Genomic DNA, 26,553 nt, shown 5'->3' with positions numbered 1-26,553 from the left:
GTAAATAGTTTATTCCAAGTACATTTTAGCTTTAACTCTTAAAAATACATTCTTCCATTGGCATATTAATGTTATTAACATTTTAGTAGGTTTTGTAGGTAATTTTAATTTACTTTTGTTGTTTTTTCAAACATACTATATACATATGCTACAGATTACTTATTTGTGTCTGTGATAACTGGAAGGTAATTCTGGCTTTACCTCTAGGGAACATTTGACAAATTCATGGAAAAAAATACTATGAAATCCCTTTTGCTGTGAGTAACATTTACCTGCCTATTTGTATAGATTGAAATCTTAGTATTAGGGAGGGGAAGAAATGATTCTTACCTTTATACACTCTTTCCTAAATATTATAAAGTTTGTCAAAACATTATAGTACTAACGTGTTAGAATTGACTTAAAAATTAAAAGAAATGGGGTGTACTGATTAGAAATAAACATTAAGAATCTGTTCTGGAATTGGTTGTTAGATCCTTTCCTGTTGTCCTATCATGAATGAAGGAGTTCAGTAATGGTTTAACTACAATTAAATCCCTCCCCCTTCTTTATGGAAACTCAACTGTGGGCATTTCAGCATTAGCCTAAACAATGGTTTTGAATATGTTAAGCCCCTAACAATTAGGGAGCAGTTTGGGGCATTGAATAATGTGGAATGATGCAATTGAACCTGACAGCTTCAACAGTCAGCCTACTCATGGGACCTGAAAGTTGTTCACACTTGGTTTCATCTCTCATCACACGCTGAGTATTAAAACCTTACTGGTGGGGAGCTGAAACAGACAGAAATGGGGCCTGTTAGCAGAAAATATTTCAGAGTATCAAACCTGAAAAGAACAAGGGAATGGGTAGGATTGTGTATTGTCACATGTGTTCTTGTTTCTCAGAGACCATTTGTAGTGTAATTTATCTATAAGTGAATAGAGTTTTTGTAATAATTGTATTTCAGAAACATGTTTCATTTTTCCATTAAAACTTTTTCTTACTCCCTCATAAAAGTTGCACTTGCTAATTTAACAAATCAAAGTATGACCATTTAAAACAAAATTTTGTAATCTTATTTATGCAGTCTTTTGAAGATATGTAAATATGCAAATTTTTGTTACCTTGAAATGTTACCTAACCTTAAAGGAAATGAATGCCTTCATTTTTCTTGATACTCAGTTCAAGATGTTACTATGTTTCCCATTTTTAAATTACTCTTAAATTAGAGTGTTTTTTTAGGAACATATGCAAGATGAGTTTTGCATTAGTTGTGTTCTTCCCGTGAAAATTGAGTGTTCTCTTTAAAAAGAAAAGATTCAGTTTAGGAAATATCATTAGCAAGGCTAAGTACTGCATTTTAGAACTTGTTTGAATCCTTTGACCTTAATGCGTATTGACAGGATGATTACGCATTTTTAATAAATGCTTGCTGCAGCCTGTTTCTCCTATGAGTGTGGTATGAAGTTCCTGGTTCACCTCTAAATAATGCATCATCCCAACCTTTCCTAAAAGGGAAATTGTAGTATACCTAAGATGCTTTTTCAGCCATATACACACATATACATACATACATATATTATATATATGTATGTATGTATGTATGTATGTATGTATATCTTCTCTCGATTACTGCTTTTGTCAACCCAAGTGAAAAAGAAAACAAATTCAATTTTTAGCCTTTCTTCAGTATTTGTATAATTTCAGTTAATGTGACTTTCTCACAAGGAAAGACATGCAGAATATCCCCAAATTCCCTTAATTTAGTTTACATTACATTTAAACTTCTCATGAAACATATGTATGTGGCTGTAAACAAAGATTTAAAATTTTGGGAATCAAATACCAGTTGGGCGAAAAGCTAAAACTGAAATATTTTAAATCATGCCAATATTTTTGATCTGGTGTGCCAGTCTATTTAGAAAACTTCATTTCTTTAATGTCTTCTATTTCAAGTTTCTTCATCTCCTTGAAAAAGACTTGTTAAGCTTTAAGTATATTTAACATAGTAAGTTTATCCAGATTTGCTTAGGAAAGTCAATGTTTTGTCTCAATCACCTAATATGTTCCATCTAAACCTGTGTTGAGTCTGCTGTAATAATTTATAGCAATCAGAAAAGTTTTGCTGCATTGATCTGCATGTTTGTGTAGCAGAAATTGCACTTAATTAGGCTCCAATGAATTATGAAAATCAAAGTAGCACAACTTAGTATCAGAACTAAAAGCTTTGCCTGACTAGAAGTGATTAAGTTCCCATTCCCTAATTTTAAATTGCCTTTTTGAAAGTCTGAATTTTTAAAAAATTTAAAGCAAAGCCCTACTGAGGCTGTTTTAATTTGAAAAATACTATACATTAATTTGATGGATTATTTAAGTTTTTATTAGGTGACTTGCTGATTTTAGGGATGGAAATGAAAGAAAACTTATGTTTTCTTCAGGCAGTTTCCCTGGCCCCAGAGCATAGTCAGTGACCTCTGGTGGTGGTCTATGTAGGAAAAGCTAGAAGAGTCATCAGAAAAGCTAGTTTCCTCATCTACAAAAGAGAGTTCGAACTGTGTTCTCTCCAAAAACCTGTTCCAGAGGATTGTCAGTTCCTTGAAAAGGAAAGGAGGAGAATCCATAAGGAGACTTGCTGAAGCTCTCTTGCCTGGCTGCAGGGAGTGAGTCATGGTGTGTGTTTCAGAGAGAGAGGGGAGAGGTCGGGCACTCTGCCTCTCAGCTTCATTAGCAGCTTGCTTTGCTGGGCATCCCTCTCCTATCCTCCAGCGGGCCCATCCTGTGGGGCTCATCCTGAGCGGCCGGGCATGGCCTTCCAAGGACCCTTCCCCAGAGGTGGCCCACATCTCCAGCCCTGTGTGTTCTTTGGTGGGGATGCATTCGCTTGTGTTCTGCCGGGAAGCTTCGGTGGGCTCGCACGGAGGGCCAAGTTTGGCCAAAGCCCCTCTCTTCGGCAGGTGGCCTTTCCCAGTCTCTCCTCAGCCCTCCCAGGGAGGTTCTTTACCCTCCCTCCACCCTGCTGCCTTCCTGGTCCATAGAAAATCCTCCAGTGGGCTCCCTCTCTGACCACTGGCTCGGGTTCTCCCCCAAGTCCACCATGTTCTTCCTCATCTCTGCCTCCTTTCATGGCCCAGCAGAGACCCCACCTCCTCCAGGAAGCCCTTCCCCACCCCACTCGGTGCAAGGACCATCCCTGGGCAGGTCTGGGGCGCTGAGGCCACCCTCTGTGCTACCAGCAGGTGCTGTGGATGTGGCGGTTGATTGGCTGGTGCACATTGGTTTGGTTGTTCTTATGCTGGCTTCCTTTTCTTCTTTGGTTCCTTCATTGGTGCTCTCGCCCCCCCCCCCCCGGGGGGGGGGCAGGCACTCTTCTCCTGTGCTGGGAGAAAGCCTTAGCTTTTGCCAAGAGCTTGGCCCAGAGTGAGTTTTCCCCCACAATGGTGTTCTTAGCACAATCACCAGGGAGCTCTGGTGGTTTGCATTTGCTTTCCCACGGAGGAATGACTCGCCGCCACTGATATTGTGAAGTGTTTCTTTTTCAAAAAGTAGGCAGGAGGGCAGCTGGGTGACTCAGTGGATAGAGAGCCAGGCTGAAATACGGGAGGTCCTGGGTTCAAATGTGGCCTCAGACACTTCCCAGCTGTGTGACCCTGGGCAAGCCACTTAACCTCCACTGTCCAACCCTGATCGTTCTTCTGCCTTGGAACCAATACACAGTATTGATGCTAAGACAGAAGGCAAAGGTTCAAATAAAAATACATGCAAATGTTTGGCTGTTCAGAATGTTATCCTTAGGTACAAATTGTTTTTCCTTTGTATTTTGATATGCCTTTTCCAGGCTTTTCTTACAGTTCTCACTCTTTATGGATTGTTCTGTGTGAGTCCAAATATTGCTCCTTGGTAAGTGAGCTATATCTCCCTGTCAGTTTGCAGGTAATGGGGAGCCCTCTGTCCCCGGGGAACACTTCCCCTCCTCACACCACCCCCACTCCCCCATAGATTTTGCCAGTTTAAGAGAGAGACAAACAAAACTAGAGCAGGGGTTCTTCATCTCCGCGGCGCCCCCCCACCCCCATCCCCCTGGCAGTCTGATAAAGTCTATGGACTCAGAATAATGCTTTTGAATGAATTTTAAATGGTACATAGGATTTCAAAGGAAACCATTTGTATTCAAATATAGCTATCAAATTGTTCACAGATCCCCCTCAGATTAAGATTCCCCAAATTAGAGCAAGTTGTGAGTTCTTAGATTCTGTATTTTAAAATTTGAAATCCAGAATCCCCCACCTTCCATAATAGACATGAGTCCTAGTTGTTTTAGGTCTGGCCCACTGGAGAAGCATCTCTATCTCCTGACAGAGGAGCCAGAATTGGAATTCAGATCTGTGGACTCCCTCAGTGTGGTCCTCCTTTTATTTACTAGGCGTCACTTTGACCTTTATGGAAGATAAAATTAGTTCCAAGCTGCCACCCAGGTGAAGGCTGGGCTCAACACAGAACAAACTAAGATTGTATGAAACGCTGATGTCTTAGAGGTAGGTCTAAAACCCTGGGAACGCTTTATGGCTTTGGCACAACTTCTGCGAAAGCTTCTGTTTGCTTTCTGGCTGTGACTTAGATAAACAAATAGCCATGCTCTTAGTTTACCATAGCTGATATCCATTGGGTTTTTTTTATTTCTTGTTCATATACATTTTTATACCCAATTGTCCGTATCCATTATAATTCCCCATTAATGTTTCTTTGTCTTTAGTTTATTAACAACCTTTTTCTGTTTCCCTAATCCTTAGGGGTTTTGTTTGTTTGTTTGCTTGTTTTGTTTTGTTTCTTTGTTTTTGTTTTAATTTTCTATTCAGAGTAGACTTTAAAGTGAGCTTCCAGTTTTGGTGCTATAGAAATTGGAATTGTTGTTGTTATTATTATTCTTTCACTTACTACCCTGACTAAGCCCATTATTCCACCACAAAGATTTTAGTATTTTCCTTTAAAAAAAGCAAAACAAAAAACTTTCATTCTCTACTCCAATCCAAAGGCTGTCTTCCAGAACTTCAGATTGCCTCAACAATTCTGGTAGCATATTTTAGAATGATTAGTCAAAAAAATGACAAGTAGCTCAGAGTCCATTAAAATAGAAAATACTGAGACAATACTGAGTTATGCTTTATTGTGCTCTCTAATTAAATAGGGTTCAGTAGAAATTCATATAGAATTTTTAAAAATACTTTATCTTGGAAGAGTAAAAAGGAGGGGTATATTTTCCATCAAAAGGTTATTTATTTTAGATAAATACTCCAGTAGTCATGAATTTTAAACTACTATAGATTTTTTTAGAATGTTCTGAATAAACAATTCTGAAGGCCTTATGACAAATGATGCTATCCACCATCAAATAAAGTACTATTGGACTTGGATGCAGATCAAAGCATACTGTTTTTCACATTGGCTCATTTATGTTTTGTTTTGTTTTTTTTTAATTTGGGTTTTATATGAGTATTCTCTTACAATAGTGTCCAATATGGAAGTATGTTTTACATGATAATACATGTATAACCAGGACCAAATTGCTTACCATCTCCCAGAGGAGGGAAGGAAAGGATGGAGGGAGACAATTTGGATCCTATAATTCTGGCAAACTGAGAAAATAAAATATCTTCCACAACATCACAGAATTAAAGAAATATTATGAAACACCATTTTTAGCTATAGAATTTCATAACAGTAAAAATTCAACTATCTGGAACTCTTGAAGAGTAAATGATTTTCTAGTAGGTGTGTGTGTGTGTGTGTGTGTGTGTGTGTGTGTGTGTGTGTGTGTGTGTGTGTGTGTGTGTGTGTGTGTTTTTAACTCAGCAGTGCCCTTTAATCAACACTGTTTTAAAATTTTTAGCCATTTTAATGGAAATCTTTTAAACACATATTACATAATTCAACTTTTTCTTGATTAGGATCATCACTGCAATATCAATCATTACACTGTGTTGTGATATAATCACATTCTCAGATTTATTAAAGTGTTTAACTCTTTCCTTTTGGGTACTCCTACCCTAGTTGTCTCTGACCCCCCACCACTCCTTCTGTCCGGATTGATTTTCTTTTTCTTTCCTTGCTGCCATACTATTTTTTGTTCCTGCCTACCTGCTTACATGTGGCACAACCCCCTGCCTTTTCTGGCTTGAAAACCAGATGATTAGATTTAGAGAATTGTCTTGCAAAGTAAATCGTTCCTGAAGACTGAGTGTTTGGTACTCCAAGTGCATAAGCTCTTGTGAAAGTACTTTGTAGCATCTCTCTTGACTGCCCAGAGGCCTTTATCCCTTACTTCTGGTTTTCAGGAGTCACATTATTAGTCAGGTAGAAGAACTGGGTTTTTGGTTATGTGATATCCATGAGGAATTGTGTGCTATTTGGCTTGTATTAGAAGAATATTTGTTAATGTCTAATAGAATGTTCTTGTTTGGCAATTTTTATCTCCTTTTTGAGGCTACTAATTGATTGTTAAACAAGACTTATATTGTGAACTTAATGGATTCTTATGCAAATCTTCAATTAAGAGGACAAATGAAACAAGAAACTGACAGATTGAACTTAAAGCTACATGAAATGGTGAACTATAAGGCATACAGTATGGAACAATAAAAAACATGAACTGGATTCTGCATCACTGAAAGCATTCCTGTGAATTATAAAAGTCCATTTATCATACTTAATAAGTTGGCCAGGAGCCAAAATGTAATGGTTGGGTATGATTCCTTCCAGAAACACCGTTTATAGTCCTGTACTATTTTGCTTGTAATAACTACTGTGTCAGCTTGGTCTCTAGTGCAAGGTTATAAAGCCAGACTGGGCCACGTGTTTGACTTCTTTAAATGAGGAATACATTCATTCTTGGAAGTCATTTTTAGATCTTTTCTTTTTCCTGTTTATCTATATGAAATGATTCCATTTTACGGATCAGTTGTCTGAAAAGTGCATTTTGTGCAGTGTGAATCTCGTATCCGAAGCCTACTCTTTTAAGTGAATGTGATGATGCACTTTCTGAATGTAGTATGTGAAGGCTGTAGTATTCTTCGAAAGGGAGAAAGCATGCAGCCCAGTGAAGAAGGCATTTTTATTACATTGGATTATGCAACACTTTGGCCAGCCTCCTTTGCTTCATCTGTTTAAGGGTTCATTTTCGCTTGTTTGGCACAAGTCCCAGTCGAGGCCTTCAGAATTGTGGTTAGCAACATGAATGAATTACAAACTTTGGACGAGCTCTTCAGTAAGTCGAGCTGGCCAGCTGCCAAAAATACAGTGCCTTATATGGGGTCAGGGCAAAGCTGCGATTCGTCGAACCCTGTATTGTATAGAAAACATACTTGTGATGCCTGTTTGCTTTCTTTTAAAATAAAAACAAAACAAAACAAAACAAAAACCCCCACCAGGCTTCTAAGTCTAATAAAATAGGAAGTAACAAAATACTATGCAGGTTTTACTAATGACAGAGTAAAGCAAAGGAAATATGGCCTGGGAGGCTAAACCGGAGAGCTGGAAGTTAGACCTTTTGACCTCCTCAGTGGGCTTGTGATGTCAGGGACCCAAGCATTTGTGAGACATCTGTTGTCTACCTGCCCTTATTTTGTAAATGCCTTAATAAGATTAAATAATTAGTAGGAGAACCACATGGTCACCATGCCCCTGAGTTCTGATATTGACTACAGACTTTCAAACTGGGAACCATAGAATTGACTCTACCTTGCATATGTCATTCATTTGAAAAGTGTTACTGAAAACAAAACTTGCAAATAGCATTTTAAAAATCAGAATTTTGGGAAAGCAGAATTAAACTTCTCTGGTCTTCTCCATTTCATCAGAAATCATAATCTCCTTAGTGCTTTTTCACAGTCAAATTTATTCTCTTAGTTACTATTGTATTAGTGAGAGAAGAATATCTGGTGACTAGGTTTGTTTGAAAAAGCTAAAAAAGCAATAAGTAGTGAAAGCTGTCAAAATACAAGTTATTTATCTTTGTACTTTTTTCCCATTTAGGCAAATACTCTGTCTGGATCTTCCTTAAGTCTGGCTCCATCCCATATGTATGGCAATAGGTTAAATCCAAATTCTGCAATGGCAACTCTTATAGCTCACTCAGAAAATAGTCAAGCAGGTAAGTTTCCAGAAATATTGAAATTCGCCCTAATTTAACTGTCTTCAAAGCTAACTAATTTTATTTGTAAAACTCTAGGAGTAGTTTCTAGAGGATTGTGATTTTTTTTTTTTTGCCAAAAGAATCACAGTTGGAAGTAAATGCTCTGCTGTGCCGCAGAATAGCCATGTGCATTTTTTACTGTCTGAAATGTAAATGTTTAAGCAGAGCCATCAGCAGGCAGGAATGCAGCAGCGTCTCCTGTGACTTCTGTGATTGATGTGTTCAGTTCTCAGTTCTGCGCAATGAAAGTAACATAACACGGGGCTTCTCTGTGAAGGGCCTAAACCTTTATTTGCATAATTCATGAAATTGCATTACACAAACTTGGTTTAAAAAAAAAAATCCTGTTAGAGAACTTCTACAATGTTTAGTAATCCTGTGAATATTTACCAGTTGACATTTTGTAGCATTTCCCTCTTCTCCTGTTTTAATGAGCCCCCTGGATTTGCTTTGTTTCATTCCATCCTTAAGGATTTGTTGACATGTCCAAGTAGTCATGCCTGTTTGGGGGAAGGGAATGGGGTTAGCAGTTTACCAAGAATGGATCAGTCATGTCTTTGCCCTCTCGGGGGTCAGAGGTCACTTGACTCAGAATAAGGGGAGGACAACCTTGAAGGGGGCCAGATAGGGTTGTTATTTCACTGAGAGGCCAGAGGGAAAATAGTCCGTTTCAGACCTACCAATGGAAAGGATTCTGTGTTAGCTAATGAAGTCAAATTTTAAAGGGCTTTAAAAATGGGTCCTGTTTTATTTACTGAATTTTTCATATTAAATTGAAAAACAACAAGAAGAGTGAAAGATCCAGATAATAGTAAATCCAGATCTCAATATCTACACAGAATCAGTAAGGGTCAGCATAAAGCATGAGGTGTTTTATGGCTTGTCTTGGGATGCAAAGTGTTAAAAAATACAAAGCATCAGGATTTGCTGTGATAAGCATACAGATGAGCTGTCCACAGCTGTGATTCATTACTTTCACCGTAGAAATTAAAAGTGGCTGAGGGGAGGGTACTGCAAATGCAAACCACGCTTCCGTGCTGTAAAATTGAAAGGAATGAAAGAGCTGAACATAATCCATGGCCTTCTCCACCCACAGAAACGTGTAGGGACAACGCCTTACATGCTACAGTTCAGCAATTTTAAACTAGCAACATATTAGTTCTTTTACCTTCGTGGTTACTGCAGAGATAGTGCTTAAAGTCTAATGTATGTTTTAGGGAGAAAATCAGAGCCTTGGCTTAAAACCTCTTATCTAGTGAGAGTCACTTTATCAGCTATGAAATATTTACACTGCAGATCCAGATCTCGGAGACAATGGCCGCAGCCTTGTTGGCAGGGGAAGCTCACCCAGAGGAAGTCTCTCGCCACGGTAAGCATTATTTACACTATAGAGTGAAGGCAGAGGGAACATTCACAGGTCTGGAAACTTCTTTATCTATTATCAGTAGCATATACATATGGGAGACCACAAAGAATTAGGTAGATGAATGGCATATCCAGACAGACAAGAAAAGTGGTTTTAAATTCATGTGGATGTTCATTTAAATACATATGATTATGTTTACAAGTTAAAAGAATCTCTTTTCTTAAGTTTATAATTGCTTTTAGCTTACCTGTTTTTATCATTTTTATTTTTGCCTGATGATAACATCTAATCTTTCAGTTTTTTCAATGGCCTGTTTCTGTTATAAAATATGTTGTTTTTAAAAATCACTTACTGTACTAGATGAACATTTTATAAGACTTCTTGGGGAAATTGAACTTATTTCTTTTACAGAATAAAATTTTGATATCATAAAGAAAAATTGATTTTAAAAATAAATGTTTGGTTGGACCACTCAATCCCATTCAGATACAGATGTTTGTTTTTAAACCAAATCATCTTGGTGGATTTATGCTAATATCGTATATAATGTTTATCAGAAGATGTAGATTTTCAAATAAAATCTTTATAAAATTCTCTGTAGAACAGGGAGCATACTCAGTGCAATGTGTATCACAGAAATATGTAAAATTATCCTCATCTCATAGAACGTGCTTGGAAATCTTGGAAAATCTTTAAATTGTATTATTGAATGTTTAGAATCTGCATTAGAAAGAGGCTGCCTGATCTCCATCGAGAAGAACATTTTGATTCACTGGGTGATCTCAGATGATTCTAAGAGACTTTGAGCTGCAGAGCTTTCACCTGACTGCTTGGAGAAAGGGAATTTCCTCACCAGGAGTTCCTTCCACCAATGCAGTGACTCGTCCAGACTAAAGTAAAGGGGGAAAACTGTAGGGGAAAGAACTCTGCACGCACTACAGCTATGGACAGTCCAGGATTGAGAGTGCCAGATCTGGAGTCAGGGAAGCCCGAGTTCCAGTTCAACCTCAGTCTCTCACTGTGTGACTCTGGGCAAGTCACTTAACCTCTGTCTGTCACAATTTCCTCATTTGTAAATTGGAGAATAATCATCACACCGACTCCCCAGGGTTCTTGTGAGGATCAAATGAAATCATATTTCTAAAGTGTTTTGTAAAGCTTAAAGCTCTCTCTAAAAGCTAACAGCTTCTCCTGGCTCCTCTGCCGGAACAACTGGCTTCTGTGCCTTATCCCGTCACTAACAGCTAGTGACAGTGGCTCTCTGGGCCGCCATTATCTCATCTGTAAAATGATGGTGTAGGATTAGAGGGGGAGTCAACAAACCACAGCCTGGGAACCCGATGCAGCCGGCCACCTGTTTTTGTCCAGCATGTGAGCCAATACATGGTTTTTACATGTTTAAATAAAGTTTTATTATATTTTAAAATTAAGGGGAGGGAATCTAACCCAAACCATTCTCTGCTCCAGGCCACGCCAAGTGTATTGACCCCTGGTAGATGCTCCGTAAGGTTTACAAGCGCACAGGTTCCCTGCTTGAGCACTCCAGGAGTTGTGTTGAGTTCTGGGATATGGGTGTTCCCTTGGATCGCTACACATTGCAGCTTGCCGATGGTGGGATTTTACATTCTAGCGGAATATTTCCTAATACAAGTGTGACATGTTTCCTGGTATCATTTTAGTGATATTCTGAGAGTCAGTTGTACATTTCAGGGTCACATGTATCTCTGTACACTCAGCTTAAAGCAAGGTTCATCCTAAACCCAGCGTTTCCAATACATGAAGTCTGACTATGTCCATTGGGCCACTTGCACTTAGTGGGGCAAGAGAAATTGAAAAGGGAATTAGTTTTTAGAGGAAAAGGAAAATTCTAGGCATGGCCATCTCCCTAATATAGTATAGCCTCTCCTCATCCTTGGTTGGTAGTTTCTATCTATAATAAAGAAAACCCTGTAATTATTAACATGTTTTGTAGAATTGAGAGGAGTGAGTTTAGAAATTCTGGGAGGAAAAAAGTGTCCTTAATAGGACTCAACCTATAACCTATATTGCTACCTGCTTTTCTCTCTAAACCCCTATACTAAGGAATTCCGAAAACACAAGTTATAGTCATTTCAGTAACCTCAGAATGTTATGTATATCATAAAAAAATGTTGTTCAGTTTTTTTCCTTCAAGGTATTAGAAAATGTTTTTATTTTGAATTTATCCATGAAAAAAAGGCCAAAAAAGTTAAAGCTTGAGGTTGTGTGGAACAATAATTGAGGGCCCCCTCAGTTCAGAAAGGATCTAAATTTCATTGGACTTACCTTAGTAATAAGCCTCTTGGCTTCTCCCACCTTTCCCCCTCTTCCTTTCCTCTATCTCCTTTCTTACTAATCCTGCCCATGGGGATTTCAGGAGCTAGGAAGGACCCACCCCAGTTACTCATTGTGCATCAAGCCCTGAATGAAATGAAAATAAAGTCTCTCATATGAGAGAAATTAGTCAAACTTTAATCCAAAAAAATTGTAGCCTCAAAGCTTTGTTAATTTTGCAGCATGATGTGCAATGAAATCTTTGGAGAGTCACACTACTTAATAATCTATGAATTGCTAGTGACATTATTGGCAATGCCCTTAAACCTTCCGAACCTCAGTTTCCCCATCTAATGTGGATTAAATAATATTTGAAATACTTCCCTTGTTGGAAATGAAAAATTGTAACCAAAAAATGCATTCTAAAGCGTCGTTAGCTATAAAATGTCAATTGCTCTCTTTCCTAGGTTTTCTTGGGTATGTCCTTAGATGTTTTAAAATGTCTGTTGTGATTTCTTTTTAGAAACACTTCAGTAAGGCTGGTAAATTTAAGTATTAGTTTTTAAGCTATGTAGCCCACAATTAATTTCAAGTAATTTATTTTGCCCTGTTAGACCCACTGGAGTTTCTTTCCTTTGGAAATCAAGAAATGTAGATAATTCAGTGGTTAATTGATCTGCTATGTTTCCCCTTAAGGGTTATTGCTAATGATGGGAGGATTACCTTTGACTTAGAGTTGTAATGTATTTTTTATTTTATTTTTTTAACCCTTACCATCTGTCTTGGAACCAACAAATACTGGGTATTGGTTCCAAGGCAGAAGAGTTAGTAAGGGCTAGGCAATGGGAGTCAAGTGACTTGCTCAAGGTCACACAGCTAGGAAGTGTCGGATCATATTTGAACCCAGAACCTCCCATCTCTGGGCCTGGCTCTCAGTCTACTGAGCTACTCAGCTGCCTCTTGTAATGTAGTTTTAAAAATTGATTTGTTGTGGGAATATTTGTTTATAAGTTTAAAAAACTGAAGGTATTTTCCTTTAGTGGGGAGAGTATATTTCCATGTTCTACCTCAGAACCAAAACAGATTTTTGTCAACAAAGTTACAAATCTAAGATCCTTTGAGATCTGTCCAAACCTTGATGCTTATACTTCCTGTATGATCTTGAGCAGTTCACCTTCCTTTCTGTGTCTTATTTTTTCATAATGTAAAATGAGGTTCCTTCCAGCTTTTTAAATCTGTGATCCCAAGATCTCACTTTAGTGCTGCATGCATCACCCATGTGGTTTTTCCAATTGGCTATATATGTTTTAGGTAATAAAGTAAAGGAGTTTCCTTTAGGCACATTTTATAAGGCATCATTCTTTAAAATCTCAGGAATGGAATAGATCTGTCTTCTGTACTCAACCTCCTTTTTTTTTTTTGCTAAAGATTGCCGTCTAAATTATATCTTAGAAATTATTTTTAAAAAACCTTTCTAACTTTTTTGTATTTAAAACTATTAGATATGTTGAGCTAGATATTTCATTTACAACTTTAAAATGTTTATTTAAAGTTAAGTACCATTTGAAATGTGTACTTTATACATTATAGAAATGTCATTCATCACTCCACAGATTAAAATTGCTTTGGAGTCTCATATAAAAAACAACAAAAATCCATCCAAATAGACCCTAAAGATCTGACACTTTTTATTCATGTCTGATAAATATAAAAAGATCCTCGCCCTTAAAACAATAATTAAAGATCTCTAAATTGTAATAAGGCAGAGTTTTTGTTTCTGTCAACATATGCATGTCTCTTATGTAAATAAAATTTGACCTCAACCTTGATGTTTCTTAAATTTGTTGTGATACTTGAATGTTTTAATTCCTCAAACTTTTTAGTTAGCCATTATGATGGAAGACTGTCACTGAATTTTTCAGTATTTTGGTTACACGTGTTTTTAAGTCCCTGTTTTTTTATCCATCAAGAGTAGAATTTGGTAAGATTGATAAATGAATTCTTTTTAACTTAATGTTTTTACCCATCACATCATACTGGGCAGAGTTGGTTAAAGTTTTAAGGATTCAGCATTTTCATTGGGGGTTTTTTCAGGTCATTTCAAAGATTATGTATGCTATTTCTCTAGCTTGTGCTGGAATAGAGTTTAGGTAATTTCCACATATATCAACCTCATGATAAATTTTGAAGGGGCAATATTTACTACTGAATTTTTGGTGAAGTTTTGTCTCAGACATTTAGCTTAAGCAACTATGTACTGGAAAACTGGATGTATTAGGTAGAAGGCTTTAAATAAAACTAGGTAAGAATGAGAAACCTTAGTGAACTCTTCCTTGTAAGTATTTCCCTGTTTTGTTTTGTTTTGTTTTGTTTTTAAATCTGTGGATTATAATTATTTCCAACAGCTCCCCTGTAAGCAGCTTGCAGATTCGCTATGACCAGTCAGGCAATAGCAGTTTGGAAAATCTGCCTCCGGTAGCAGCCAGCATAGAGCAGCTTTTGGAGAGGCAATGGAGTGAAGGACAGCAGTTTTTGCTAGAACAGGGCACCCCTAGTGACAGTAAGTATTCCTTTTCTTTTATTTGAATAGCTGCTGTGTCTGAAGCCATAGCTGCTGAAGAGTTTAATTGTGTTATTTAGCAGTGTTAAATAAATTATTGTATTAAATATTGATTATTATTGACTTTTGTCGTTTGGTTCCATTCTTATGTTTGAAATTGCAATGATTAGCTAATTATTTTAAAGAGAAATAACTTGTTTTTTGGAGGGTTCATGTAAGGCCTTTTTTCTGAGCATTTTAATATTTTCTCAATTTCAGTTATTCATTGGGGCCCACAAGTTTGTGAAACAAATATCTCTCCACCTATTTCAGCTAGTTTTTAACTGAGAAGGTAGAGTTAAAGTATAGATTTAAAGGGGAAAAAATCAGGAAGGAGTCTCAGGATTTGGGTTAGGATATAAGCCTGCTTTGTCTCATTGAAAAAGCTATTTTTCTTGGTGCTAGTGAGCCAAGTGCTATCTAGTTGGTATTTTTATGAATGGTATCCTGACAAAAATGCTAATTGTGAGGAAATTCATGCCGGGATAATCCTTTAAACATGATAGCTGGAGGACAGGTTTAGCTTAGTCTTATTGCATCTCATTTGGGCACACTGAGGGTTCCTTTGTATGTTCTTGAAGAGGAGGGATAAAAGTTAAATCCTTGGGAAATGACCAGATGTGCCCAGACCAGTGGTGTTGTGTCTGGAGGAGCCCCAGAGGTCACATTAAACAAATACAACTTTTAATACAAAGAAATGTGAAAGTGGTCAAAGTGCCCATCGGGGCTGGGCTGCCCATGGCAAGCTTCTGGCTCTGGCAGGGAGACAGAGTTGGGCTGCAGGCAAGGCGGGACCTGGGATGCTCCTCCTCTCCAAGGATGGTGGCTGTGGGGCACACACAGTGCTCCCTGCTGGGTGATCCCCTGAGCAGCCTTGGTGGCAGCTGGAGGAGGAGGCCCCCAGCCAGGTAGAGAGGGGAATACAAATTAATTTAAAATAAATAACTCAATATACTGTTAGTGGTAGAGGATTTCTGAGTTGATAAGTCAATTTTCTTTTTTCAATGTAGCCTTAATAAAAATTATGTACCTATGAAAGCCAGTCCTTATTTTTATTTGAACTCAAAGTTTTATCTGCCAACATTTCTATTTTGATTGTGAATAACATGGACAGACCTTTGGGACTGAGCTGGGCAGGTTCCCATTCTTTTCAAGGTATGTTCATAGACAGAAATAGAAATTAGACATCCAGAAATAAAACGTGTTTTGCCAACTTAGACAAAATGCACACATTTCCATCCTCCTTGTTTTCTTTATTATTCTTTTACGTAGAACTAAGATTGTTGATGCTTTAATGCCTGATTTTTCAAACAGTGGATTATTTAGAGGTTTTCAGGTAACAATCAAATAGAAACTTGCTTCTAAAAGTGATGTCTTTTAGAGTAGGCCCTGAGGGGGTGAGTGAGGCGGTCCTGGGAGAAGCCCTTTATATACCCAGAAACTGGAATCCCTCTGAGGCCCGTGGGGGTGGGGTGGAAGCAGACCACGTGACATGAAGGTGACCCCCGTGAGGTAACCCTGATGACTGGTGAGCGGGAATCCTGAACACAGGCTGTGAGTTTGGGCAGAGCTGGGCAGGGCAGGAGCCCACGCTAGACTTGGGCTTCTCCCGGCACCCCTCTCACAGCTCACTGGGTTGCCAGTTCTAGGAATGCTGAAGTCCTTACACCAGCTTCAGGTCGAAAACCGCAGACTGGAGGAACAGATCAAGAACCTGACGGCGAAGAAAGAGCGCCTCCAGCTCCTGAACGCGCAGCTGTCGGTGCCCTTCCCCACCCTGACCGCCAATCCCAGCCCGTCGCACCAAGCGCACCCGTTTCCTGCACAGGCCGGTAAGCAGCCAGGACATTCTCTGTGCACGGAGCGGGGCGGCAGACCCCACACTGCCTTCCCCACCTTGAGCAGCTCAGAGCCGGAAGGGCCGGCTTCCAGGCCTGCCCCGCAGCACATTGTCCCCAAGACCGGTGCTAGGCAGCCACAGCAGGCTCAAATGGCATCCCGTCCCTGCGGGGCTGAGTGTTGATTTAGAAAAGCTGTTGTTACTTCGTAGAACTTAGCCTTGGGTGGGCTTGGCGCACCCCCTGCTCTTCTGGGGCTTCAGCAAGAGCATGGGGGGGGGGGATCGCTCCTCCATCTTGGCCTTTTACAAGAAAACCTGGTTTTATTCTTTCTCTTATTAGCTCCCACCGCGGATTCCTTGAATAGCAGTAAGAGCCCCCATCTAGGGAACAGCTTTCTGCCTGACAGTTCTCTTCCGGCGCTGAATCAGGTAACTTTGGGACCCTGGCAGCCTCCGCCCCAACCTGGGACCGCCCTGGGCCGCCGGCTCTTTGCAGCCCCGCTTTCTGTTTCCCTTCCTTAGGACTTAACTTCCAGCGGACAAAGCACCAGCAGCTCCTCGGCCCTCTCCACACCGCCTCCCGCCGGGCAGAGTCCGGCTCAACCAGGCTCCGGAGTGGCCGGAGTTCAGCAGGTCAACGGTGTGACGGTGGGGGCACTGGCCGGGGGCATGCAGACGGTCACTTCCACCCTGCCCGCGGTGCCAGCCGTGGGGGGGATCATTGGCGCTCTGCCAGGTAACCAGCTGGCCATCAATGGCATCGTGGGAGCTTTGAACGGCGTCATCCAGACCCCGGTCACCCTATCGCAGAACCCGCCTTCCCTCCCCCACCCCGCAGTGCCGCCCAGCGCAGCCCACGCGCTCCCCGCACCGCTCAACAGCAGGTAAGCGGCTCCCAGAGTGTGTCCGCAGCCCCGCACTGGCTCCCGGCTTTTTAAAAATGAGGTTTTTGTCCAGAGGGCTGTAGAGCATGTGCAGAAGAAGTTAATCCAGATGTTCCAGATGAAATGACTGAATAAGAGCGCCGGCCTGCATTTGTGGAGATCACATTCCGAAAAAGAACAGGCGACAGAAATTGGCTTTTGTCATCCGTGCTAGCCTGGCAAATTCTAGTTGACTAGGTTTTTGTGTTCATCATTGTTGGTCTGTCGTGTTGTTGTAAAAGCCCTCCTCTCCCAAGCCATCATCTGTGTGTTCCTGTGGCTTTGGGGGAGATGCATAAATTCTCGGGAGAAGTAATATTGTCATGGAGCCAAACGCTCCCCATTTACTCTTTTTTTTTTTTAAACCCATACCTTCCGACTTGGAATCTGTGCGTTGGTTCCAAGGCTGAAGATCAGTGAGAGCTAGGCAATGGGCGCTAAGTTAAGTGACTTGCCCAGGGTTACACAGCTGGGAAGTGTCTGAGATCTGATTTGAACCTAGGACTTCCCGGCTCTAGGTCTGACTCTCAATCCACTGAGCCACCCAGCAGCCTCCTCTATTTACTCTAAAAGAGAAAATGGAATATGTTCGATTACCTTTTCAGAACTAAGATATTAAATTTAAAATTTTAGAGAACCAGTCAAATACAGCATGACTTTAAAGGACTGACCAGATAATTTAGTTTTCTCATCATCCTCTTGTATATTACTCGAAGGAAGCAAGTGACTAGTAAGACCTCAGAAATATTTTTATTCAACAAGGTTTTTGGAATTTGGGTATATTCAAACAAACTTTTAAAAGTGTGATGTTTTAAATTTTCTTTTGCCTCCCCTCCTTTCTTTGAAAGCTTAAGATACTGAATGCTATTTGCAATTGGTTTTCTTTTTCTTTCTTTCTTTTTTTTAAAGATGCAGTTTGTGAACTATTAAGGAAATTGTCCTTGGATAACTTGAGTATGTGTTTTAAAATATTAACTGAGAGTTTGGGAAATTCTGTAGAATAAGCTAGCATTAATTTTTTTTTTAATTCATGGGAAGATAGATATGAATGTGATTGAGAATTTGTAGATGTGCTGACTTCAGAATAACCAAAGAAATGTTTCTCCATATATCTCTTTTTGGTTTTGTCTCTGCATTAAAATACAAAAGAAGAATACTTTGTTTCTAAAAACAAATATATAAATACAAATAAAAACAAATAAAAAAATAAAAAATTATATGGTAGAAAGTCAGAATTTTGATCATTATTTTTCAGTGCCTCAGGACTAGGCTTATTGTCTGATCAGCAAAGACAACTACTTCTACACCAACAGCAGTTTCAACAATTATTGAATTCTCAGCAACTTACATCAGTAAGTCCTTCATTTCTTTTGTCATGAACTTTTGGTTTAGTATTTATGCAACTTATCTCTTTAGTATATCGATTTCTTTACATTTATGGTAGAAGAAATATGTAATAAAAGTCTCACCCTAGGTTGATATATTTGAAAAACTCCATTTAGAAACAAATCAAGATCTAAAATGAACAGGTGTGGGTTTTTTTTTGTTTTGTTTTGTTTTGTTTTGTGGATTATCCTCAAAAAAGTATACTTCCTCCTGTTATCCAGTGAAGTCCTGGTATACCTGGAGTAGATTTTTATTGGATAGTAAAACTTCAAATAACTAGAAAGTTGTTAGACTGGTCTGCTTATTCTATTCTTCTTTTAGTTTAGGATTAACCAGAAAAATCTTTTTTTGCTTCAAGTCTTAAGTGCTAAAAAACCTTTCTGAAATGTGGAAGTATGTTTCCTGCCTTTGTAATTAGAGAATGCTCAATATGATTTATATATAGTATAAATAACAAAGAATCTCTTTGATTTAGGATATTGTAGGCCATCAAAATCATTAACTTGCATATTGGCTTTTACTGTTTAGTAAATATAGATGAGACACTTATCCTACAGTTTATTTGGAAGATCGTGCTTTGGCCAGGGGTGAGGAAGAGGAGGGGAGGGGATCTGATGTTCTTGGCTCTTATTTTCTTCCTCTTGAAAGTAATATACAATAAACTGGTTAATTGAGCATTCTGTTTAATCAAGAGTTACTGTAATTAGTAGATATTACATTTCCAGCCCACATTGAATTACCTTGTTAGGTTTTCTGCTGTAAAGTAAATGCTTGGTAAATATTGTTGAGTGTAAAGTGACTAGGACTAAAATTATTTAAATCTTATTCTCTTTGTTAAGTCAAGACTTGAGGGGATATATCATTCCTGTTATTGCAAACATCTTAGACATAATTGGTTTCTTCTTTGATGATGGGAAAAATTTTCTATAGAGAACTTTCATATGAACAAAAGAAAACAGCTCTTGGTTACCATTTGGCCTTTCAAAAATACATATTTAGTAAAATAGGTTCATTTAATTAGTGAGTTTTCTATGAATTCTCTTTGTTAGGAAAAATGGTTGTTTTTGAGAGTATTATTTTCCCATCAGAAAAAATAGGATAGCATCCCTTCCCTGTGAATTTGAAAAGAACAGATTTGGAAATATCTAAGATTTGACTCTTAAGTATGGTATGGGTTAAGAGACAAGTATGTGCTGAGGGCCTAATGGATTAGGAGCTCATTTCTGCCCCTATTCCTGTTTTCTCTCTAACCCTTTTCCTCTGTCTTTCCTTAGGAACAACACCAGGCCCTCCTTTATCAATTAGTACAGCAGCAGCAACAGCAGCACCAGCAGCAGCACCACCACCAGCCCGAACTACAGCAGCTCCAACTCCCAGGGCCATCGCAGATCCCCATCAATAACCTTCTTGCAGGCCCCCCAGCACCTCCCCTTCACCCAGCTACCACCAACCCCTTCCTCACCATTCATGGGGATAGCCCAGCTCAGAAAGTAACAGTAAGTAGATGTTATTACTCTCCACACCTTACAAGGGCACTGTCATCATTGAACCTTAGAAAGTATCTAGGGCCCATGGGGGCAGCAAACTGAACTGCCAAAGGTTATACACTGCATACGTAGTAGAGCCAAGATTCAGAAGCCCAGCCAGTCATCTTTTCCAAATTTAGTGGTCGTCCCCCCCCCCCCCCCTTGACTTTGATTGACCTAGTCTCCATTTGTATATGGGTAAAAAGTTCCCCTGATAGTTTTTTTAAATTTCAATTTCAAATGTTGTTTAAAACAAAATAACTAAGTCAGTTTGTTATGCATTTTTAATTATATCAGACTATTTTTATACACAGGTTTAAAGAATATTGCATACTCTGATATTCCTTACACACACACACACACACACACATATATACACAACACACTTAATTAGTTCTATAGCTTGGCCACTTAGATTTTAATTTCAGCTTTCCCCAATTTGTTCTAATAACTTTTGCTTTAAAACAAAGTACTAAAATTAACGTGAATTCTGTTTTAATCTGATGACTCCTCCTAGAGAAGCAAATCTCAGTTACTTCCCTGCTAGAACTGATTTTATGAATTTCTTTACCTCTTTTTCTCATTTAAAATTTTTGTGTAAAGTTATAGTCTAAAGTGTACTTGATTGAGATAAAACTAAAGATTGAGATGGTGTAAAAAAAAAAATCTGGTAGCAGGAACATAGCAGAGCTTTCTTCCAAGTTACAGAACAAAATTTCACTTAAAAATTAGCTGAACATGAATCTGACCAAAAGTAAAATTCGAACTCCAAGTCCTAGATGAGAGCAAGCTTCAGGCCAAGTGTGCTGGGAATGGGAGAATGAAGAGCTGCCCTGGGGAGTGCAGAGAGGTCACAAACAGGAAGCACTGAGTGAGTTCTGGGAGTCGCTTTCACTGGGCATTCCTCGTAGCCTGATAAAAGGTTTCTAGTCTGTGCTTTCTGACTCTAAAAACCACAAATTTGGCTCTTGTTGGAAGGAAGGGATTCAGCATGTGTTTAACTAAAAACAGCCAAACTCAGATTCACAATTCATTGTCTGATTGGCCGAGTCGATCACTTTTATTTTTTTAATTGCCCCTGTTTTAAGAACAGTCCCTAGCTTATTAATTTTGAAATAACTGTCATTATCATGGACTTAGTTACAGCTTTATTATTTTGCTGATACTTTGAATTTCAGTAGTTCTATATTGATTTTTGAATAGTTTTGTGTCTTCCTTCCCAGTTCTTCAAACACAAGTTGTTGCCAGACTGATGAGGTGAAGTTACAAGTCAACTAACATTGGATTATACAGCAATATAAATGTATCTTTTGGTTAACAGAGACCAGGAGTGGAGAAGAAATGAAGCCTTGATGAGGATATGGGTGACATTATTTCATTTAGGCAGCTTTGGAGAAATACAGATGTGAGAGGAAGAAGGCCCAGAGCCTAGGATAACTGGAGATATTGAATTAGTGTAATTCTAGGAAGTAATCTCTTTCATGCCTCATAAATAGCATTCCTGGAAAAATAAGAGGAGTTAAACATTCTGGCTTGATACGCTGCTCAATTGCATTTTGCTTCTATCTATAAAGTTTAGAGTATACCCACCCCCAGAGACTCTTGGCTCTCCAGCAAAGAAAGACCTACCTTATTTAAATCCTGTTTTCTATTCCTATGGCACTGATCATGACTTAGGATGTTTTGTTTGCCCAAAATTGATTTGCCAACTTTGATTTAAAATATTTTGAATTTTAATTGCAGAGACTTAATGATAAAACTGGGCCTGTTGCACAAGAGAAAAGTTGACCCATAGAAACATTTTGGAAACTCCTTATCCTGCTGTTTTAGCACTTCTTATGGCTGCTATTGCAGGCCTCCTTTCTGCAACTATGAAGAATGCAACAAGGAGCTAACTGCACAGCAAAGGATTATTTGTCATGAGGACATTCTTCTAACGCTTTGACTTACTTCCTTGTTGCTTTGTTGCACTGAAATGGAACTCTTCTCCCCTCCTTCCCCGAGATTCCATGAACTTTGAAGGAAAGTTCATCAACTAATTATTTTTGTCCATGCAACAACGTACATGCAATGACTGCACCAACTATAAAGTGAAATATAACGTTGGTGCACTAGTTTTTGTTACAAATTGGAGTTATAAATAGCAAAACTGAAGACTTATTCCAATGACAAATTACTTGATTTTAAATACGTAAATTGAAAAGAAACAACCAACAAGACCATGATCTTTTGCTGTGGCTAGATATGCTTGACTGCAGGTCACATCCTATTGACACAATCTGAGGGACTGTCCAGAATATTTTCTTGTACTGGAACTTTATTGTATCGAGAATTGCTTGAAATAAATGGGTCATCAGCTGGGACTTGGGCAATTTTTTTGTTAGACTTCCTTTGTAATGGGACTCGAGCTATATTGTTAATCAAGTTATGATGTTAATGTCTACTGCTAAATGCGTTTACCTTAGAGTCGGTACTGACTTATTTTGTAACACAAAGCTATTAACCTTAAAGCAAGTTTTAGGCTGCTGGGTGAATTCGATCAATTCCTACAGAAAGAATCCTTTCCATAAGAGAAGGCCACTCTGGAAAGTGCTGGTCATGTTTGGCCTTGACCAAGTGCCTGGAAGTACCTCCATTGTGTTGCAATGGCTCTAGACAGCGGAGCTCACACTGCAGGCAGCCTCGTAAGCAGTGGGAGTTTGGGACATTGTACCAGCAGCCTTTCCTCTGGTTCTGCCTTTATTAAAACTTTCTATGCCACTGTAGATAGCTCAGGCAAAACTATTACCTGGGTGTTTTTCCACTAATGAGTCACCACAAAAGAAAGTGGACGGGTAAGAAAGATTGGTTTTGTTTAACTCCTTCCCATGGCTGCCGGTGATGGAAACACCCCAGTGTTGGAAACAGGTAAAACTTGTGTCACGACACTTCCACTTAGGGTAGCTCAGCTCCTGGTGTGATAGTAAGGCAGAGTAGAAATTAAACAATCGGGGAAATAACCACTGATCTGTACTTGGATGTGTGAATTATTAGTGGAAAAGACCCAGCTGTAATTAGACCTCCACTGTGTACTTAGCTGGAAGAACATGTTAATTCTGCAATATGTCTCTTGGTTAAACATTGCACAGTTCTTACCTCATTTCTGTAAATAAGGTTTTGTGAATCTGTTTTGTATTGTGAAAAATTAATAAGAAAACATTGATATTTTGATTTGTAATATTTCTAATTGGTAGATTTAATTGAAAAAGTAAAAAATTAATTTATTTTTATATGTTCAGGGGGATTTTAAAGAAATTGTCAAATCATTTTTGTAGATACTTTACAAAAGGTAAATCAGTGAGGTTTATTTTACTTGGCCCACTGGTTGTTATTCTGTAACAATTTGTATAAATGGTAAAATTTGAATGTGCTGTTATTTTACCTAGATGTAAAATTCTAAATGTATTAAAAGAAATGTACAAAGTTTTTTGTTAATAAAATTTAATAATGTTTATAGATCTGTGGAGAGGATGGAGGTTGGAAGACCTGCATTTGTCACTTAAGCATTGCTTGTGTTATTTTGTGTACTTGGTGTCATAATAATGAATTACGCATTTAAAAATGAACATTCTTTCCACCATCTCAGCCTCCCCCGGCCCTGCTGCCCACACAAATGAGGCCTTTGCTCAGATGACAGACAGTGATCTAGATAAGGTCACTTCATCGATGGGAGCATACTTGTTAAAATAGAATTCCCTTTGTTTTTACAGTTAGCCGCGTGTCTTACCTAGCAGAGAGCGTGGCCAGAAATGGTGCAAGGAAGAAGAGAGTGTGAAGGGCCTCAGATAACTCCGTATCCCCTACAGAGCAGCCTCCAGTGGTCACGAGCTGACCAGGGGGAGTCGACCAGGGGGATCCGGGCTAGCTGCTAGGAAGTGAGTTCCCAACTTTCTCTTAGAGAAGCCGGCAACATGCCTGCTTATGCCTTCTCTCCTGTTTGTCTCTGTCCCAAGTCAGAATGGTATTTATTCTTCTAGGAAAGTGGCAAGTGAGACTGTCCGTCGTCCTTCCCCTTCATTTCTCCCATCCTCTCCCAGGGGTTCTCATGCCCCTCCCTCACCTGGGCATGCCTTGGTGTAGGGGAGGGTCCCCAGGAGACAGCCTGAGGCAGAGAGGCAGCCTTTTCAACCTTTCTCCTGGTCTCTGGGAGGGAATGAGTGAAGAAATGCACTCACCAAGCTCAAGGCCTTGTGCTAAGCGATAAGAGCACAAGTCAGAATAGGCAAGACAGTCACTACCCTCAAAGACGTTTACATTCTTGCTTGGAGAAGAGGAAAAGAGCGGCAAAATGCATCCTGTACTCACTGCTGGCTTTCTTCCAGTTTGGAGAAGCTCGATGACATAATAAGGCATAATCCGAAATCCCCAAGTGTTTCCTCCTTGGACAATGACTCGCGTTAGCCCTCCGGTACGGCACATCCGGGTGGGAAGGGGGAAGTCTGGGGCGTCTGGGGTGCTAAATACAGTGAGGTGTTAACCTCCTGGGAGAGTAGGAGGCTGAGGATTATGAGGTGGTCGCTGCGCCCTTATTTAGATCCAGAAGTGGAGTTGAGGAATACAACCCACCCCAGCCCCCAAAAGGCGGCCAGTCTCAGAATTATAGGATTATAAATTGGATTGGAGACTTTAGAGCTCAATTAGGCCAGCCTCATTTTACAAAGGAGGAAACTTGGGTCCCAGAGAAGGGAGTGCTGGTCAGTGGATGGTGGGCTTCTGCTGTTATTCATAGCAACTGTGCACATCCCATCCCCTCAGATTAAGAACGGCAACTTAATGATGGCTGCTGGCCCTTGATGACCACATCCTCCAAGATGTCCCTGCCACATGGGCTGCCCAGAGTGCTTGCTTGTTCTCTCGGGACAGGGGCGGTTGGCTAACATCCCGACAAGGCAGCATCTCAGCCCAGTTTTTCTAAGCCAAAGGTGATGCTTCGATGTTTTCCCTCTCCGACCTGTTGGACCTCAGCACAGAGCATATCTTCGCCCCACCTTTAAGATCCTGGATGGACCATCCCGTCAGAGACGCCACCTTAGGCATGAGCACTTCCAATGAGTCCAAGGCTTGTCCTCAGGCCACCCTGGCACAGGTGCTCAGCCACAGTGGGCCCAAGGAGGGGGATGTGATGCCCCCATTCATTACTCCTCAGGCTCATGCTGGATGCTGGAAAAGAAGAGAGGGAGAGCCATTGAGAGAAGAGGAGCAAGCAGGAACTCCAGAGATGCAAAGGGAAGCATCCCTTAACAATATCCCCAAAGGGCCTCCCTTAGATTTTCTCTACCCTTGAGAAGAATTTAATTTTAGGATCTTAGATTTAGAGCTAGAAAAGTTCTTAGCATCCTGGCTCATTTGGGGAACAGAAGACCCTCCAAGGGAGGTACTTGTACTAGAAGAGCTGCCTGGACTCCAAACCTCCATACCAAGTCCCATGATTCTTACATGTAAATTCATTTTTGGCCTCATCTTTGTTTCTCAACTTCTGCATTGCATGTTGCTTGGAGCTATCCCGTTTCTATAATCAACTGCCAACATGGAAGGAAATCAAGAATATGACAACCTTAAAACCGATGGAAAGACATGTTTTAGTTCAGTATTTGCTTAGGGCAGCTATAGAGGCTCATGCCCATGGCATCAGGTGTACCTGATGGGGCCCAGGGTTGTGGCCTAATCCACCTTAATATTGTTTCATTTTTGCTCCAACCAGAGCTCTGAAAAGTTTTTGGTCTCGAGTAAGAGTTGATTTTTGGAGCCGTTCTTAACCATGTGACCAGCGGCTGACATTGTATGAGAACACCAAGTTTTTCCTCAATTCAGGGGCTTCCTCTCCTGAGTGGTTGACATTCCTCAAATGATCTCTTTTTTTAATTTAAAATGTTTATATTTTTCAATCAACAAAAATTGACCTTCCTTCCACCAATGAGAAAAAAATGAAAACAATCCCTGTTGCAATCTATATAATAGAGCCATTCTTATTCTTTCACCGGCACACCCTCCCCCATCCCCCACGAGCCAATCCCAACCTCATCCTTAGGATGTGGATCATGTGTTTCATCCTGTCAAGATAATTTTAGGGTTGTGACTTAAAATCTAGATTTAATTGATTGTTGGGGAAAATCCCAAATAAAATACCCAAGTCAGTCTGGAAATTTATGGTAATTTAATTAATATAGAGGGAAGGAATTTAAGGAGAAGAAGGGAAGACTATATAGGATTCCTCCTGCCTGGCCTATGGGGGGGGGGGGTTAAAAATTTCCACCTCTAGGTGTCTGAAAATTAGAGGCTTCTAAGGGTATAAAGTTGGAAAAGTAAAGGAAGAAACTCAGCCAGAAACTCGCCACTGGACCGGACAAATAGCATGTAGCTATGCTAAAATGCCAGAAGGCTCAGCATGCTGTTCTCAGCTAACTCTCCACCGTCA

The 26,553-nt window shown here is 39.7% G+C and overlaps 1 protein-coding gene across 16 annotated transcripts in view; it reads left to right on the top strand.

Moving 5' to 3' along the window:
- The window catches only part of MLLT10 (MLLT10 histone lysine methyltransferase DOT1L cofactor), a 271,323-nt gene that overhangs the window by 233,229 nt on the left and 11,541 nt on the right, over window positions 1-26,553 (top strand). For 11 of the 16 annotated variants that reach the window (XM_016426361.2, XM_056800131.1, XM_056800130.1 and 8 more), the window contains 9 exons: window positions 8,008-8,125; window positions 9,464-9,536; window positions 14,231-14,385; window positions 16,068-16,256; window positions 16,605-16,693; window positions 16,787-17,148; window positions 18,443-18,539; window positions 19,848-20,069; window positions 21,303-23,594. In XM_016426361.2, coding sequence (XP_016281847.1) covers window positions 8,008-8,125; window positions 9,464-9,536; window positions 14,231-14,385; window positions 16,068-16,256; window positions 16,605-16,693; window positions 16,787-17,148; window positions 18,443-18,539; window positions 19,848-20,069; window positions 21,303-21,377 — 1,380 coding nt within the window. In that variant the 3' untranslated portion in view covers window positions 21,378-23,594. Of the gene's footprint in view, window positions 1-8,007; window positions 8,126-9,463; window positions 9,537-14,230; window positions 14,386-16,067; window positions 16,257-16,604; window positions 16,694-16,786; window positions 17,149-18,442; window positions 18,540-19,847; window positions 20,070-21,302; window positions 23,595-26,553 lie in introns of those variants that run through there. The other 5 variants (XM_016426362.2, XM_007504883.2, XM_016426363.2 and 2 more) reach the window with 4 other exon arrangements.

The sequence above is a fragment of the Monodelphis domestica genome, chromosome 5 (assembly GCF_027887165.1).
Source record: "Monodelphis domestica isolate mMonDom1 chromosome 5, mMonDom1.pri, whole genome shotgun sequence".
Classification (NCBI taxonomy): domain Eukaryota; kingdom Metazoa; phylum Chordata; class Mammalia; order Didelphimorphia; family Didelphidae; genus Monodelphis; species Monodelphis domestica.
Note: the sequence above shows the minus strand (reverse complement) of the source record. Positions and strands in the feature narration are given on the sequence as shown.